This window comes from Passer domesticus, chromosome 8 (assembly GCF_036417665.1).
Source record: "Passer domesticus isolate bPasDom1 chromosome 8, bPasDom1.hap1, whole genome shotgun sequence".
NCBI classification, from domain to species: domain Eukaryota; kingdom Metazoa; phylum Chordata; class Aves; order Passeriformes; family Passeridae; genus Passer; species Passer domesticus.
Genome location: NC_087481.1, coordinates 38604471 through 38618323, shown reverse-complemented (window position 1 = coordinate 38618323; position 13853 = coordinate 38604471). Strand labels below are relative to the sequence as shown.

The window sequence follows — 13853 nt, the reverse complement described above, 5'->3', positions numbered from 1 at the left end:
GGTGCCCCTGCCCGCGGGGAGCGCGGCCCGTGCGCCGGGCGGGGCGGGCTCGGTGCCGGGGGCGGGGCGGGCATCGCCGGCCGCACAGGCTCCATTTTGCGGTGTGGCTGCGGAGAGAGGCCGGAGGCTCCGCGAGTTCCCCTCAGGTGAGGCGGCTGGGGGAGGGAGGGAGGAGCGGCCCGCCACTGGCGTGCCCCTCGCCCCAGCCCCGCCGGCTCCGCTCGCACCTCCCGGGGCTCGGCGCAGCCCCGGCTCTGCTCACACAGCGCTCGGGGGCTCGGCCCCAGCCCCGGGGTGTGGAGGGAGCCCCGGGCAGCGCTCCCGGAGCCGCGGCCGCCCGCGGTTCGGGGCTCGGCAGGTGCCCGGCCGAGGGAGGTGCCGCCTGCCCCAGGGAGCCGCACCCCCGGCGGGGGCTGCCCTGGCGCTGCGCCGCGGGGACGGGCTCCGGGGCCTCGGGGGAAGCAGGTACCGGGACACCGGGATACCTGCTCCGCCCGCAGCTCCACCTCGCCGGAGGGTTCGCCGGGCCGGCCCGCGGCTGAGGGAGCGGGAGGAGCCTGGGGCGATGCGGAGCGGAGCGGGGCAGCGGCAGGCGGGGGCAGGCGGGTCCCGGCGGGGATGCGGGCCCGGGGGTCCCGGCGGAGCAGCCTGCGAGAGCGCTCGGTGTTGAGCGGCGGAGCCCCCGCCCAGCGCACGCAGCGCGGCGCGCCCCTGATGTTGCACCGCGGGCCAGCGCCGCCGCTGACTCAGCCGGGCCCGCTCAACCCGCCCCGTGCCCAGCCGGGACAGCGCGGGGAAACGACGTCCGACTGACGGGAAAAAATCCGTTGCTGTTTTGGTTATAAAAGTAGTTATGTCAGAGCCACTGTTCAACTTAAAGATGCTTGTACCAAATTTAAAGTCCATTTTTCCTCCCTGTCATTAAAAGTTTCATAACCTGGCTAATGGTCTCGAATCTCCCTGCCCAGCTGGTTGGCAACAAGCAGGATGAGATGATCTCTACCCCTACTCCCCAAGTCCCTCTGTTAAAACTGTGACTAAAATAAACAGTTACTGTCAGGAAATAGAAATTTGCTCCACAAATGAAGCAATGCTGAGGGATTATACCTGTTCTTATCAAATTACCATTTAACGTGGCATAGCTAGGGTACTGCTCTTCTCCCAGGAACTACCCCTGTGAGCAGAGCAGTGCAGGATCATGGATACAGGTGCTTGGTGCAGTCCAGAAACCTGCATGGCTTCTGTCCTGGCAAAGGGTTCAAGCTCCCTCCTGCTGGCACCTCAAAGTGTATCCTGTATTTCAGAGCTTTCTGAAAGTTTGAGCCTCTTACCATGCTTAAAAGTCTGTTTGACTCTAAATAAGAGTGATAGTAAATTACTGTAATTACTATAAGTTGAAGATGCTTCCCTTCTGAATTCTGATTGCTATAGTCAGATGTAGGACAGAAAAAAAAGTTCTGTATTATTAAAGTGATTTAACAGATAATTATCTGTTAAATCACTTGAATAAGCAGATACCTACTACAAACTCACAGATAGTGGTTCGCATTGAAAACACCTTTTTTACTTTTTCTTCCCCAGAATGTCATACCCAGGTTATCCCCCTTCTGATGGCTACCCTGCTTTCCCAGGTTATCCTGTAAGTATGGCTCTTGAATGTGTTGCATTCCTAATGCATTTGTGTTCTGTGAATACACCTGCTGACTGTGCTCCATGTGTCTGTAAATAGTAGCAGTCAGTTCATGTACCCTGTTCTCTAGTGATTGTGGTCTTCATTTTCCTCTATGTCTCTGGGGATGACTTTACAGCTGTCATACAAGAATTACAAGAAGGAAGTTTAGTATTTTTTTAGTGATGCCCATTGTTCCAGAAAGGTCTTTGGTCTAGTTTTATTTTATTTTGTGAGTTTGGGTTTTTAAGTACAGCTGTCTCATCTCAACAATTTTTTAAAAAGTTTCTTCTGTAAATAAGAGGCCTTTTACTTGTAGGGTTAGAAGTAATCTCTGAACCAATCTGTACAAAATACTCACATAGCCATATCCCAGGATTTACAGAGATGTTCAACAAGCTTCAGTGGTCACAGCCATCAGGAAGAGCTTGGAACACTTCACTCAAGTAGCCCAGTTTTCATGTAACACCAAGTAAATGTTTTTCTGAGGACAGAGAACACTGTATCTTAACTACCCTATCCACAGGACTGTTCCACCTTCATCTCACAACTGAATGGACTAAAAATTTTAAGGGAACTTAATGGAAAGCTGAAGTGTATCAGGTATGGCTGAAACTGCAGTCTTTTTGATATGCCTGCAATATTTTTCTAAGCTGGATTAATCTCTGTGCTTTTATGGCACTGACCATGGCACTTGTTGTGCTGTAATTGTGGGAATTCTACTGGTGTTGTGTACAGAACCAGACTTAAGCACGGATCTCAGCCCAAATGCCTTTAAGACACTGAAAAGCTATAAATACATGCAAAATATAAAAGTATACATATAAATACATGCAATAAATTCTCTGATTATTTTACTTTACAATCTACCCTTACTTCTTCTGAAACACTAAAGTCAGTCAAACGAAAGACAAACATGTTAGAAACAAGACTATTAACTCCAGGATTTCTTTTCTTCCCTTAAGGTTCTGCTGAACCCTCATGATTTTAGCTGTAGTTTATTTTTAACTACATCTGAAAATATCTTTTTTTCTTAGCTAGCATCTAAAAAATAGCCAGCTTCAATGAATTAATTGAAAAGACATTTTAGACTCATTATCAATGATTTCCTAGTCTCATTGATCATGCCCAATGTGATAAACAATTCAAAAAGCATATGTGAAATTGTTTTTTTCTGCAGCACTGGTAGTAATCTGAGCAGGGCTTTTGAGTATCCTAATTTTGGATTTATCAATCTAAATTCCTATAAAATATTTTTGTTGAGTCAGGCAGAGACATGTTAGACTGTACCTCTGGGGAGAAGAATACTAATAGCCTGGGCACAGGAATTTGGGGGTAGAAATCTTGGGGCAGCCAAACCTGAGAACATTTAAGCTAGGCTTTTCTGCTGTGCACTTTATTTGTTTTCTGGGGTCAAGAATGATATGCACTATATGTAATGTGTTTCTAAAGCTAGTCAGTAAAGATGATTCCCAGCAAGTGAGTAATGGGTCCATCCATTATGCTTCATTATGAAGCTGATTTGAATGCTTGATTTCTAAGATCATGCATAATGACTTTGACCTTACAGGGCTTTCCCTTAGAGATCCAGATCATTCAAGTAAAGATTCCTAATATATCTTAATGCTAATAGCAACCTTTGTGGTATGGCTGATAAATCATCCATGTAGCAAAACAAATATATAGCTGTTGGACTAGTTCTTTTTATTTAAAACCTGTAATAGGTGTTCAGTCTGACTCACTGATCCAGATTTAGTCACTGAATGCCCATGCTTTATAACCTGGATTCCAGAGGAAATGGGGAAAAAACCCCCAAAAAGTTCTACCCTGTAACATTTGAAAATACTGTTTGTGCAAGAGAGGCAGAAGTTTCAAAGCCACTATGCGCTTAGAAGTCTTTTAACAGGGGCTGAGCTCCTAATGCTGCAAGGAGAGCAAGCTGAGCTGAGCTCACCTCCTCCTTGTGTGGGATAGAAAGAGCAGCTTCCTAGTAAAGGACCAGGAGTCACAGTGGCTGACAAGTCGAGTGGGGCTCAGCACTGCCAGTCCTCAGGGAGGAGGGCTAACAACACAGCAGGCTTTAGCAAGAGCACCTCTGCAATACTCTGTTGTGGCCTCACAACAACGACAGACAAAGAGGAGCATGTGTAGGGAAGGCTGCTTGCAGCGAAGCACATTTCTGGCTAAGCACAGATCTGTTCAGTCTTCTGCTGGGTGAGGAGCAATAGAGACATTGGAGCCAACTCTTCTCAGAGGTACACAGTGAAAGGGCAGCTAGCAAATACAGGTTGCAATTGCAATTTGGTTTCAGGAAAACATTTTTCTCTGGGAGAGTGGTCAAACACTGTAACGGAGCCAGAGAGGCTGTGAATTTGTCATTCCTTGTGTATACTGAAATTTGACTATCAGGCCTCGCATGAGCTCACCCAACTCCAAAGCTGGCCCTGCTTTGAGGGTGGATGGGATCACAGGCCACTGAGAGGTGACTTCCACCCTGCAGCACTCTGATTCCCTGTCAGCATAGGAGATGCATCAGAACACCCAACCAGGAGGACCCCATCCAGGCTTCAGGAATTCTGCTGCTGCTGCTTCAAGCCCTACAGCTAATTGTGTCATTCACGTTGTTATTATACACATGGACATTTTGGCAGCTTGGGAGTTTTTACTCTAATGTGCTGTTAACAGGCATACAGACATCCCATTTTTGTGTTTCAGCCAACAGGACAGGAGTCTGTCTATCCACCAGCTGGTCAGTATGCCTATCCTGCTGTTCCTGGAGGATTCCCTCCATCAGGAGGAGGGACCTATCCTGCAGCACCACCAAATGCTGGGTTTCCAGGGGCAGCAGGGTATCCTGCCCCAGGGGGCTACCCCCCTGCGGGGGGCTTCCCTGGAGCTCCCCAGGCTGGAGGAATGCCACCTTATCCTGGAGGTAAGATCCTTTGTTAGAGTGGCAGTCACGAGTGATTTCCAGTGTAACCATTCCCTGTGCTTGTCAGAAAAGTAAAGAAAAGCAGCTTTGTTCAGTGATGGGTGCAGGCAGCAGCATGCAGGCAGCCAGGCTGCCATTCAGCAGTAAATACCTGCATGCTGATGGCAGAGCCTTGGTGGTTCTGGGTCACTGCACAGACATGGAGAAACCAGTCTCTTACATAGTTTTGTTAAATAACCTGGCTCCTGCTTTATCAAGAAGTCAAGTACAAAATACTAAGTGTGCTGAAGTCTGGTGGTTTTGGTTTTTTTTCCCTGGCTCCTCCAGGCTCTGGCTTTGCTGTGCCTCCCACTGGGCCTGGCTTTGGTGGCTATCCACAGCAGCCTCCTGCCCAAAGCTATGCTGGAGGTGGACCAGCACAAATTCCAGGTATGTCATATATAAGAAACTTCAAGCATCCATGGTTAAACCAAGAGACTCCAGGATAGGTAGTAACAAATTAAGCCCTTACCTTTGTTACTTGTAGCTCTTGAGGTTTATATGCAGTGCACCTCCTGCCACTTTTCTTGACCAGGCTACTGAAGGGCTGAGGAGAACCATCTCTAGGTGCTACATCCAAAGGGGATGGCTGTCCCTGAATAATGGTCATGGTGTAGTGGTTTAGGTGCTTACCCTTTTTCAAACTGCAAGTATTTGATGAGAGCTGTGAAACCCAGAGTACACATTCAGTGAGTATGTAGCAGTTCTGTTAATCTCAATTGCATTTTGCAGATCTGTGTGTTGACAGTGACTCCTGACACACTGGAGAAAGAGAAAAGGAGAATGCACACATTTGCTTAAAAGCAGTGCAGTGTTTGTAATGCTTTGAGTGGTCAGTTGCTATAGAGATGATTTTCTTTTAGAAAATCACATACAGAGATATATAGAGACCTTAGAGATGATTTTCTTTTACCTTAGAGATTATTTTCAGTTACTTTAGAGATGATGTCCTGGAATGTACCAGTTGTGTTTTAAAGAAATTCAAAGCAGCAAAACCTTTTTGTTTTATGATTGCTCTGTTAACTCTGGTACTAAGTTGCTATTAAAACGATAAGGAATGTGCATACATATTATGAATAAAAACAAAATTCCAGTACAAAAAATAGTTTTACCTTTTATATTACCAATGCTTTTGATCACAAAAATGAGATTCCTTCAATCCTTTTTGCAGCAATGAATTCTGAATATTTATTGTTTACATGCTAGGCATTTTAAAATGTATACAAGCTTTTAAAGAGAGCACACATTGGAACACACATTCTTGATTTGTTTGGGCTATCTTGGCTTCTGTCAAAAATAGCAGAATTTCATAAGGAGAGATCCTTCCAGTTCCCACAGCACCAGTAAGTTTAGTATTTTTAGAATTGCCTTGCTAGTGTATGTACCAAAATGCATCTGTGATTGCTTCTTCCCGTTATCCCCAGGGAGGAAATTCAGTTACTGATTGTGGTAGGTACCATTAGGAAAGAGACTATGTGCAGTGGTAGGTCTGACTTTATATTCAGATTAGATGGCATTTCCATAATAAGAGAAGACCTAATTAATTTCTCCTACCTTGTTCTTTATTTTCACTAGGATTTCCTGGTGGACAAGTACCATCCCCAATGCCTGGTCTGGTATGTGCTGTTTTCTTTTCTGTAGGGAATCTTATGTGCTTCTGTAGTTTTAATGTTTCTACAGCTGATTTCCAAAGGCTTCAATTTTGTTCTGCATCAGGAGTTTCCATCTACCCTCAGAGTAATGTTGCCCTGATTCTGTGTTAGAGGAAGAAATGGAGAACTAATGGGGAACTCCTTCTGAAGTACTGATTGCAGAGTTGTGATTTTAATTTGAATTTTCATTTTGTAGATATCTAGTTACCTGTGACTCTTATTTTCAGCCTGCTGCAGTGGTTCAGTGTACCCAGGGTACAATTCAAGCTGCTCCAAACTTCGATGCCGGAAGGGATGCAGAAATCCTACGCAAAGCTATGAAGGGTTTTGGTAAGTAAGAAATAGAAGCTTTAGTTCCCATTGATCTAACTTCTTAATGCCATTTTGTTCTTGTCTTCAGTGTTTATTTAACTACACTCCCCCCCCCCCCTAAGCTTTTCAAAAGTTACCTTTTCAAAATGGCCAAGGCTATTTATTAGATGAAGTTACACAGAAAATTTGGTGGACTTAAATAGCAGTCTCTTATTATTTAATGATGCCCAAATGGAACAGTATAAAATGCACAGTTTTGGAGGGTCTATATTGCATTCTTACATGACACTGCCTTTCTGTTTCCAAGGAACTGATGAGCAGGCCATCATAAATGTTGTTGCTAACCGCTCCAATGATCAAAGGCAACAAATCAAGGCAGCTTTCAAGACTATGTATGGCAAGGTATGTTCATTAGTTCTTTGAACTGGGAAACAAACCCAAACTTTCACCTGCTGCTTTAACTGCCTGGCTGCATTTTAGTCCTGGGGAATGATTTGAGCATTTTTAAAATGCACTTCTTTTGGTTATATTCCTTATGTATTGGGAGAGAGCTGATATTTGATATAGGATTGTCCTGATACCTGGCAGAAGGAGGGATGGGGGAAGGCTGGAGGCTGTCTCTGTCCCTGACCACACAAGAAGCTTCTCTACTGCTTGACAGAAAATAATCAAGCTTAAACTGCCCTTGTATTAGTGTCTGACACTACTGAGTTTTTTTTGCACACAAACCAGCACCAAAATCTTTTTTCCCAAGAAACAAACTGAGAAATAATTGAGGATTGGATAGTAAATAAAATTCCAGGTTAATTTAATTTCTTTCCTGTCATTTTTGCAACCTAAACTGAAATTTTGTAGTTGTGGCATTAGTGAGGAGATAATGGAGAAGAGCTGAGCTGTCAGAGATTTGGACAGAGGGGAGTTCATAATAAGAAATAAAACAAAGCTTTACAGGAAAAACAGCACAAAGGTAGACAGGTAGAAATAAATCATAGAAGTAAGTTCTAGTTTGATCTTTCTTCAGTATATAATCTATATATGCCTAACTCTGCAAAGCCCTTTCTGTGTTTATAACTGAACAGGATTTAATTAAAGATCTGAAGTCTGAGTTAAGTGGTAATGTGGAAGAATTGATTCTAGCCCTCTTCATGCCTAGTACCTACTATGATGCCTGGAGTTTACGTCATGCAATGAAGGTATGGTATTCCTGCAAAGGAAACAGTTTTAAACTATCTTAAAATGCTCATCTAAGAATACCTGGTCCCAGCATTGTTGAAAAATCCACTAGTGTCAAACAAGTCCTGGGATTGCAGGGCTTAAAATTACTTTCTGCTGCATCCCCCAGTTCCAGACAATTTCTGCAGGGTTAGCCAATTAGCCAGGGCAGATGTCCATTCAGTAGAGGAGGAAGTGCTGCAGGACAGAACCTTGTTCTCTGCCACTTGGGCATAATTTTTGTTAGGACCCAGAAAGGGCCAGGGTGCTGTCAAAACCACAACCACTGTTCAAACTGTACGCCTTTCCTTACTAGGAACAAACCTTTGTTAATGAAAGGTATTTTTGGATTATCCCTTTTTTCCCCCCAAAAGACAATTAAAAAATAATTTCTTAAAGTCAGATGATGGATGTTTCTGTTGAAATATAAAGACACCATTTAGAGATTAGGTGAGCTAGATGGTTTAAACTTTTAACTCAGATAAACTGGTACATCCAGTTTAGTGGAATGTCTTGCTTGAGCTGCAGCAGCTAGCAAGTGGAAACGAGTAACTCAACCCATGTATGAATGCACACCTTCTAGAGAATGTGGAGCTTAAATGAAGATCTGCCTTTAATGGGGAATAGCCACTCAACCATTTTCAAAAATTCGTAATATAAGATTACCTAGAAGACTCACCTACATCTCCTCTCCTATGTAATCCTTCCCTGAATTGAGATGCTCATGCCAGTAAGATCCCTCTGTACACAGAAATCACAATTAACTTTTATTCTGGGGAGAGGGAATTTTCTATAAAAAGTTCTACATTGTGGAAGCAGCCATATTTGGATAGGGAATACACTTGTGTACTGACCACAACAGAATTTACATTTGTACCTTTGACTTTAATGATTATTATAAGGCTTTACCTTCATTTGGTAAATTTCCAGATTAAGGTTGCCAAAGAATTTCCTTCCTAAACCATTTTCCATTTAACTTTGGCCAGTGTCACTGATGTGGATGTACAGTTTTGAGGTACTTCTCTGAACTGAATCTTCATTCCATTTTAAGTATACAGTAGAGTTGGTGCTTTCGCACTGCAGGGATACTGTTCTTATATTCTAGATTGTATTAAATTTTGAAATACCAGATGACTGCCCTATTTCACAGTTGAAGGAAACTGCATACAGTACTCTGTATTTATGCCTTTGTTTTCTCTGCCTACAGGGAGCAGGCACTCAGGAGAGTGTGCTGATTGAGATCCTCTGCACAAGGACAAATCAGGAGATTCGTGAAATAGTGAATTGCTATAAATCAGAATTTGGAAGGGACATTGAACAAGACATCAGATCAGACACTTCAGGACACTTTGAACGATTACTTATATCTATGTGCCAAGTGAGCTTTAATTTCTTTTTTTTTTAAATAAGATAACAGTGTACAGTCTAATGTGTTTAGTCATAATGGTTCCACAAATAGCCTGTGTGTGCTTAGCACGAGGCAGGTTTTTAAGAAATTAGCCCATGGTCATTAATTTATTCCCTAAGATATGACACTTCAGTTCCTCTTCAAAAGATACTTCTTATCTACAAATCCATGAAGAATTCTGTGACCTAATTTAGTGCCCTCAATTAATATCAGAATTTCTGTGGAAATATTGTGCAGATGCAACCAAGTGGTTCCCTAAAACAGTGCTCCACACTGCTGTCAGAGAAAGATGCTTTTTATTTTTTGCATATGTTAATGAAGTAATCTGGGTGAAGCTAATTGGATAATCTCTGTGGTATGTAGAATGCCTACAACATGTGGTATGTGACAATCCCTACAAACAAGATAAGACATGCCACAGAGCAAAACCTCCCCCTCAAGTTACTCCATCACCAGATGTAGGGAGGTGCTGCTATTGAACTCAGATGACCACTGGAGCTTTTTTATCCCATATCATTTACTAGGGCTCATTTTGTGCTGAAGAATAGTAACTTGCAATTACTCATATTTAGGAAGAAATATGTAACTAATGCAACTTCCCACATTTCTCTGATCAATTTGCCTATTTCTGTTAGAATTTCTAGGACACTTCTCTCTCTCTCTCATTGGCTTTTTCCTTTGCGAGAGTTCAGCTATGCTCTAGATATTTGGTTAAAAGTCAAAATCCACAAGAAAGCAAACCTGGAGAAGCTCATGCTGCTAATTTTTATTTTGATAAATCCAGTAGTTTACAATAACTGACAACCACATCATTGAAATAGTATATTAACCTCTATAGATACAACAGTATTGGAGAGAATGTATTCAGCCTACTCAGCCAGTATGTTTAGCAGTATCCATCCATGCACTGGGCAGCAAAATGCCAAAACAACCACCGAAGCACATAAAATGTCATACAAGCCCTACTGACACAAGTGTAGTTAAGTGGTTTCTAAAGACATTCTTACTTGAAATAAGCAACTTCTAAATAAAACGGGAGGGAAACCTGAGATATTTCAGGTGTGCATATTCAGTAAGATAATTCATTAGTTCGTTTGGGAAGAGTCTTTGCAACTTGAAGCCTAGAAACAAACAAATCAAGAGAAAGCTTACATTATTAAGCAAAATAGAGAATTAAGTACAGTACTTAATTAGAACTATGAGATGGTTGTAGGAGTGAAGTTATGAGTCAGTGTATCTGCAGTTTAAAGCATGTCCTAGAGATAGGGTTCTAAGCCACTTTTGTATTTATTTCCTATAAAGAATATTAAACCAAAGAGAAGTTTTAAAGCAATGTAATGTATTTCAAACTACTTCTCTTTCTGCTTCAAGCTTTGAAGATATATGCTTGGGGTCTATGTATACTGCAAGCAGTTAAAGCATAGCTTTCTCTGTGAAATTTCATTTGAAATCTCTTGTCTTTGCATTAAGGGTAATCGTGATGAGAATCAAACTGTGGATTACCAAAAAGCTCAAGAAGATGCTCAGCGTCTGTACCAAGCTGGTGAAGGAAAACTTGGGACTGATGAATCTTGCTTTAATATGGTTCTGGCAAGCAGAAGTTTTCCCCAGCTGAAAGCAACAGTTGAGGCATACTCCAGGGTAGGAGTTTTCACTGATTTCAAATATGCTAGGTCAATGTATTTGAAATTAAGCTTCCAGTTGCTACTGCATTTCATCATCTACACATTAATCTCATTTATTTGTAGATTGCTAATCGTGATTTGTTAAGCAGCATTGATCGAGAATTTTCTGGAAATGTGGAACGTGGTTTGAAGACTATTGGTAAGTTATATGTTCTTCCCTCCCCCCTTATCCTTTAGGAATTAAATCTAAATGTAACCAAAGAAAAATCCAATTCAGCACTGGCCATATGGCAAATGATCACATAATCAGAGACTCTGCTAGAACAGAAGTTGCTTCAACTATTCAAATGATTCATCTTGCACTTAAGTGAAGAAAATAAGCAGCCATCATGAAGAAGTCAGTTTAAAATAAGAAAAGACCACATGGAAACTACTTGTCACTTCTCTGGGAAGGCAGGCAAGTGCTCAGAACCAAGGGTCATCATAGTGTAATGGGTGCTTGTAGCTGTGTAATTCAGAGTTCTGAAAAAGGGGGTACCAGTGTCACAGAGCTGTGACTGAGTGTGCAGCTCCTCAGCAGAGACAGCTGAGCCACCCACACAGATAACCTCAGAGCCAACATGAACCTCCTGAAGGCACAGTTCCTTTCCCATCCCCTTCCCCACCACCATCTACCCTAAAAAGCTCAGCTGTGGCTAAGGACAAGATTAGCAAAAAAGAAGATGTTGTTTTGAATTCACTTTTTCCTACTGACTCGTTACAATAAAGCAGTTCAACACAATTCAGCACAGTTAACTGATGGTGAAAATCAGTAATATTTAGTAGTAAATCTGGAGATATCAGTCATATCAGTGCTTACCCAAATGACAGCAATTCTGTAGCCATAATGGATAAGCAAAATCTTCCCAGAGTATATTCTATTCAAGAGTTTAATGGGAAAAATTCAAGTCTGAGAATCAGGTAGAAGAATAATGGCTTGTCTCTGAGTGTGAACAATCTACCTGAAACAAGATCTGTCCTGTAACTACAAGAGTTACAGAACTACTTAAGAACCTTCTACATTTGTACTTTTCCTAGTGAGATTCTAGCAATGGGACATGAGTAAAATACCTTGTGTCCCAATACCAGCTATCCAAGGAGAACTGTTTCTGAATAACCTGTTTGAGAATTAAGATTTCAGAGAGTTTTGAAAAGCATTTCCAGAGGAGTTAACTATGGTTAGTTGCTACTAACTGTAAGTTTTTGCATGAAGGAATAACTCATTTGATCAACTTGAAAATAACTTCAGCTCTATAAACAAGTCCCATTATTCACAGTAACTGGATCTTCACAGAGACCAACCTCTAGCTGCCTACAGCAAAAATCCTGCCAAGTTGATCCTGCCAAGTATCACTGTATAGGATACATTACTGGAACTAATCCTAACAATATACTTTATTGCAGTGCAATGTGCTTTAAATCGCCCAGCCTTTTTTGCGGAAAGACTTTATCATTCTATGAAAGGAGCTGGCACGGATGATTCTACCCTCATCAGAATTGTAGTCACTCGCAGTGAGGTATGACATTCTCTCCTGTGTATCAGTCACATGCAGCAGAAAACCATCAACCCAAACCAGCTTGTCACTCAGTCTTCCTTTCACAGGTGTAAAATCATGTACTGCATGAAGCTTTTATGGGGCTCACATTTACATGCATGTGTTAATTAGTTTTAAAGCCAGCTTTCCCGTAATAATTTAATTAACTCTGCCTAGATTGCAGTAACTACTTGTTTTCCTTTTTAACTGTTGTTGCTCATCTAGGTAGCAAGTGAGCACCTCCAGGTGAGAAGTTCACCTGTTCAGAGTTAGGACAGCGCAATCTTAACAAAGCATGGAACAACTGCTGCACTCTGCTGTGGGAGCTGCTCCTCTATCCTTGGAGGGACCAGCTGGCTTGTCCACTGCACAGGGTTAATCACTGCCCATCTCACCCTTGGCATGTGATCTCTAACTCACACGAGAGGAGGTGTGGGGTGACTGTCCAGGATTTAAACCATACACTGTGGTTGAGTTTTCTACTTTTTTTTTTTGTCTTTGCATAGATTGACCTTGTGCAAATTAAACAGATGTTCACACAGATGTATCAGAAGACACTGGCTACAATGATAGCCAGTGATACAAGCGGTGATTACCGGAAGTTGCTGCTGGCAATTGTTGGGCAATAGAAGAGGATTATCTGGTTTTTTGGTTTGTTTTTTTTTTAAACAAACTGAAGGACATGAAACATGCTTTAAGTAGATACCAACTATCCCTGTAAAAGAACAATTTTAAAGGTTGCCTAATCAAATACGCCTTCTTGATGATTCAATAAGCTTTTTGCACTTACAATGCCTTAATTTACAGCACATAATATTCTTTATTGTATAATAAAAGATATATCTTGTCTATTAGACCTAAGCCTCAGTCTTTTTGACCCAGACAAAACCACTTCCCCTCTACTGGGTTCCTGCATGCATCTCTGTGGGAGTCAGCTGTTTCAGCCAAATGCATCTCCAGCACTCAACACGTTTCCTGAAATACCTCAACTGCTGAACTTACTGTAGAAGACAAAGCCCGAGGCTCTGATGTCAAGCATTTTACACCCTGTCCCCTTTTAATGTGTTTCCATCCTAATGGTGAAAAACATGAAAGCACACAGTTTAAGTCACAATACAGTGACAGTTTAGGGGCCCTGGCAGAATCTTACTGCACACATCTATTAAATTCCTTAAATTACTGGTTAAGTGTAATGGTAACTCAGGCAGCAATAGAAAGGAGAAATCATCTTGGATCTGATTCCGAAGTCTCTCCTTGTAAAGGAGTGGGTTATACAGCAGCTGACCAAGCAATGAAAAAGCATTTATTTAATGCTAACCTGTAAATCCAACCCAAAGCAGTTGTGCCCTACACAATAAAAACGGCTATGTGGATGTTTTCAAAGGATTTAAAGAGAACAACTTTGAACAGCACATTTGGGTTTTTTAGAA

The 13853-nt window shown here is 42.1% G+C and overlaps 2 protein-coding genes and 1 long non-coding RNA gene across 4 annotated transcripts in view; 1 reads left to right on the top strand and 2 right to left on the bottom strand.

The window, feature by feature from the left end:
* The first annotated feature begins 36 nt into the window (after positions 1 to 36).
* On the top strand, positions 37 to 13279 carry ANXA7 (annexin A7). Its single transcript, XM_064430574.1, has 13 exons — positions 37 to 146; positions 1582 to 1639; positions 4385 to 4601; positions 4929 to 5030; positions 6216 to 6256; positions 6520 to 6622; positions 6912 to 7006; positions 7684 to 7797; positions 9024 to 9194; positions 10695 to 10865; positions 10973 to 11048; positions 12293 to 12405; positions 12930 to 13279. Exons 2-13 carry the CDS (start codon positions 1583 to 1585, stop codon positions 13050 to 13052), a joined length of 1383 nt encoding a protein of 460 aa, XP_064286644.1. The 5' UTR covers positions 37 to 146; position 1582; the 3' UTR covers positions 13053 to 13279.
* LOC135306489 (uncharacterized) lies at positions 4899 to 7709 on the bottom strand. 2 transcript variants are annotated; one of them, XR_010367299.1, is made up of 3 exons: positions 6501 to 7709; positions 6195 to 6419; positions 4899 to 5402 (listed from the first exon to the last, which is right to left on the bottom strand). It is a non-coding gene; the product is annotated as an uncharacterized LOC135306489 (long non-coding RNA). The 2 variants fall into 2 exon arrangements; XR_010367298.1 differs by having other exon boundaries at positions 6195 to 7709.
* PPP3CB (protein phosphatase 3 catalytic subunit beta) overlaps positions 9976 to 13853 on the bottom strand; it is a 49725-nt gene continuing 45847 nt past the window's right edge. Inside the window, exon 15 of the transcript XR_010367297.1 lies at positions 9976 to 10345. The gene's annotated coding sequence lies outside the window, so the exon portion shown is untranslated. The remainder of the gene's footprint in view (positions 10346 to 13853) is intronic.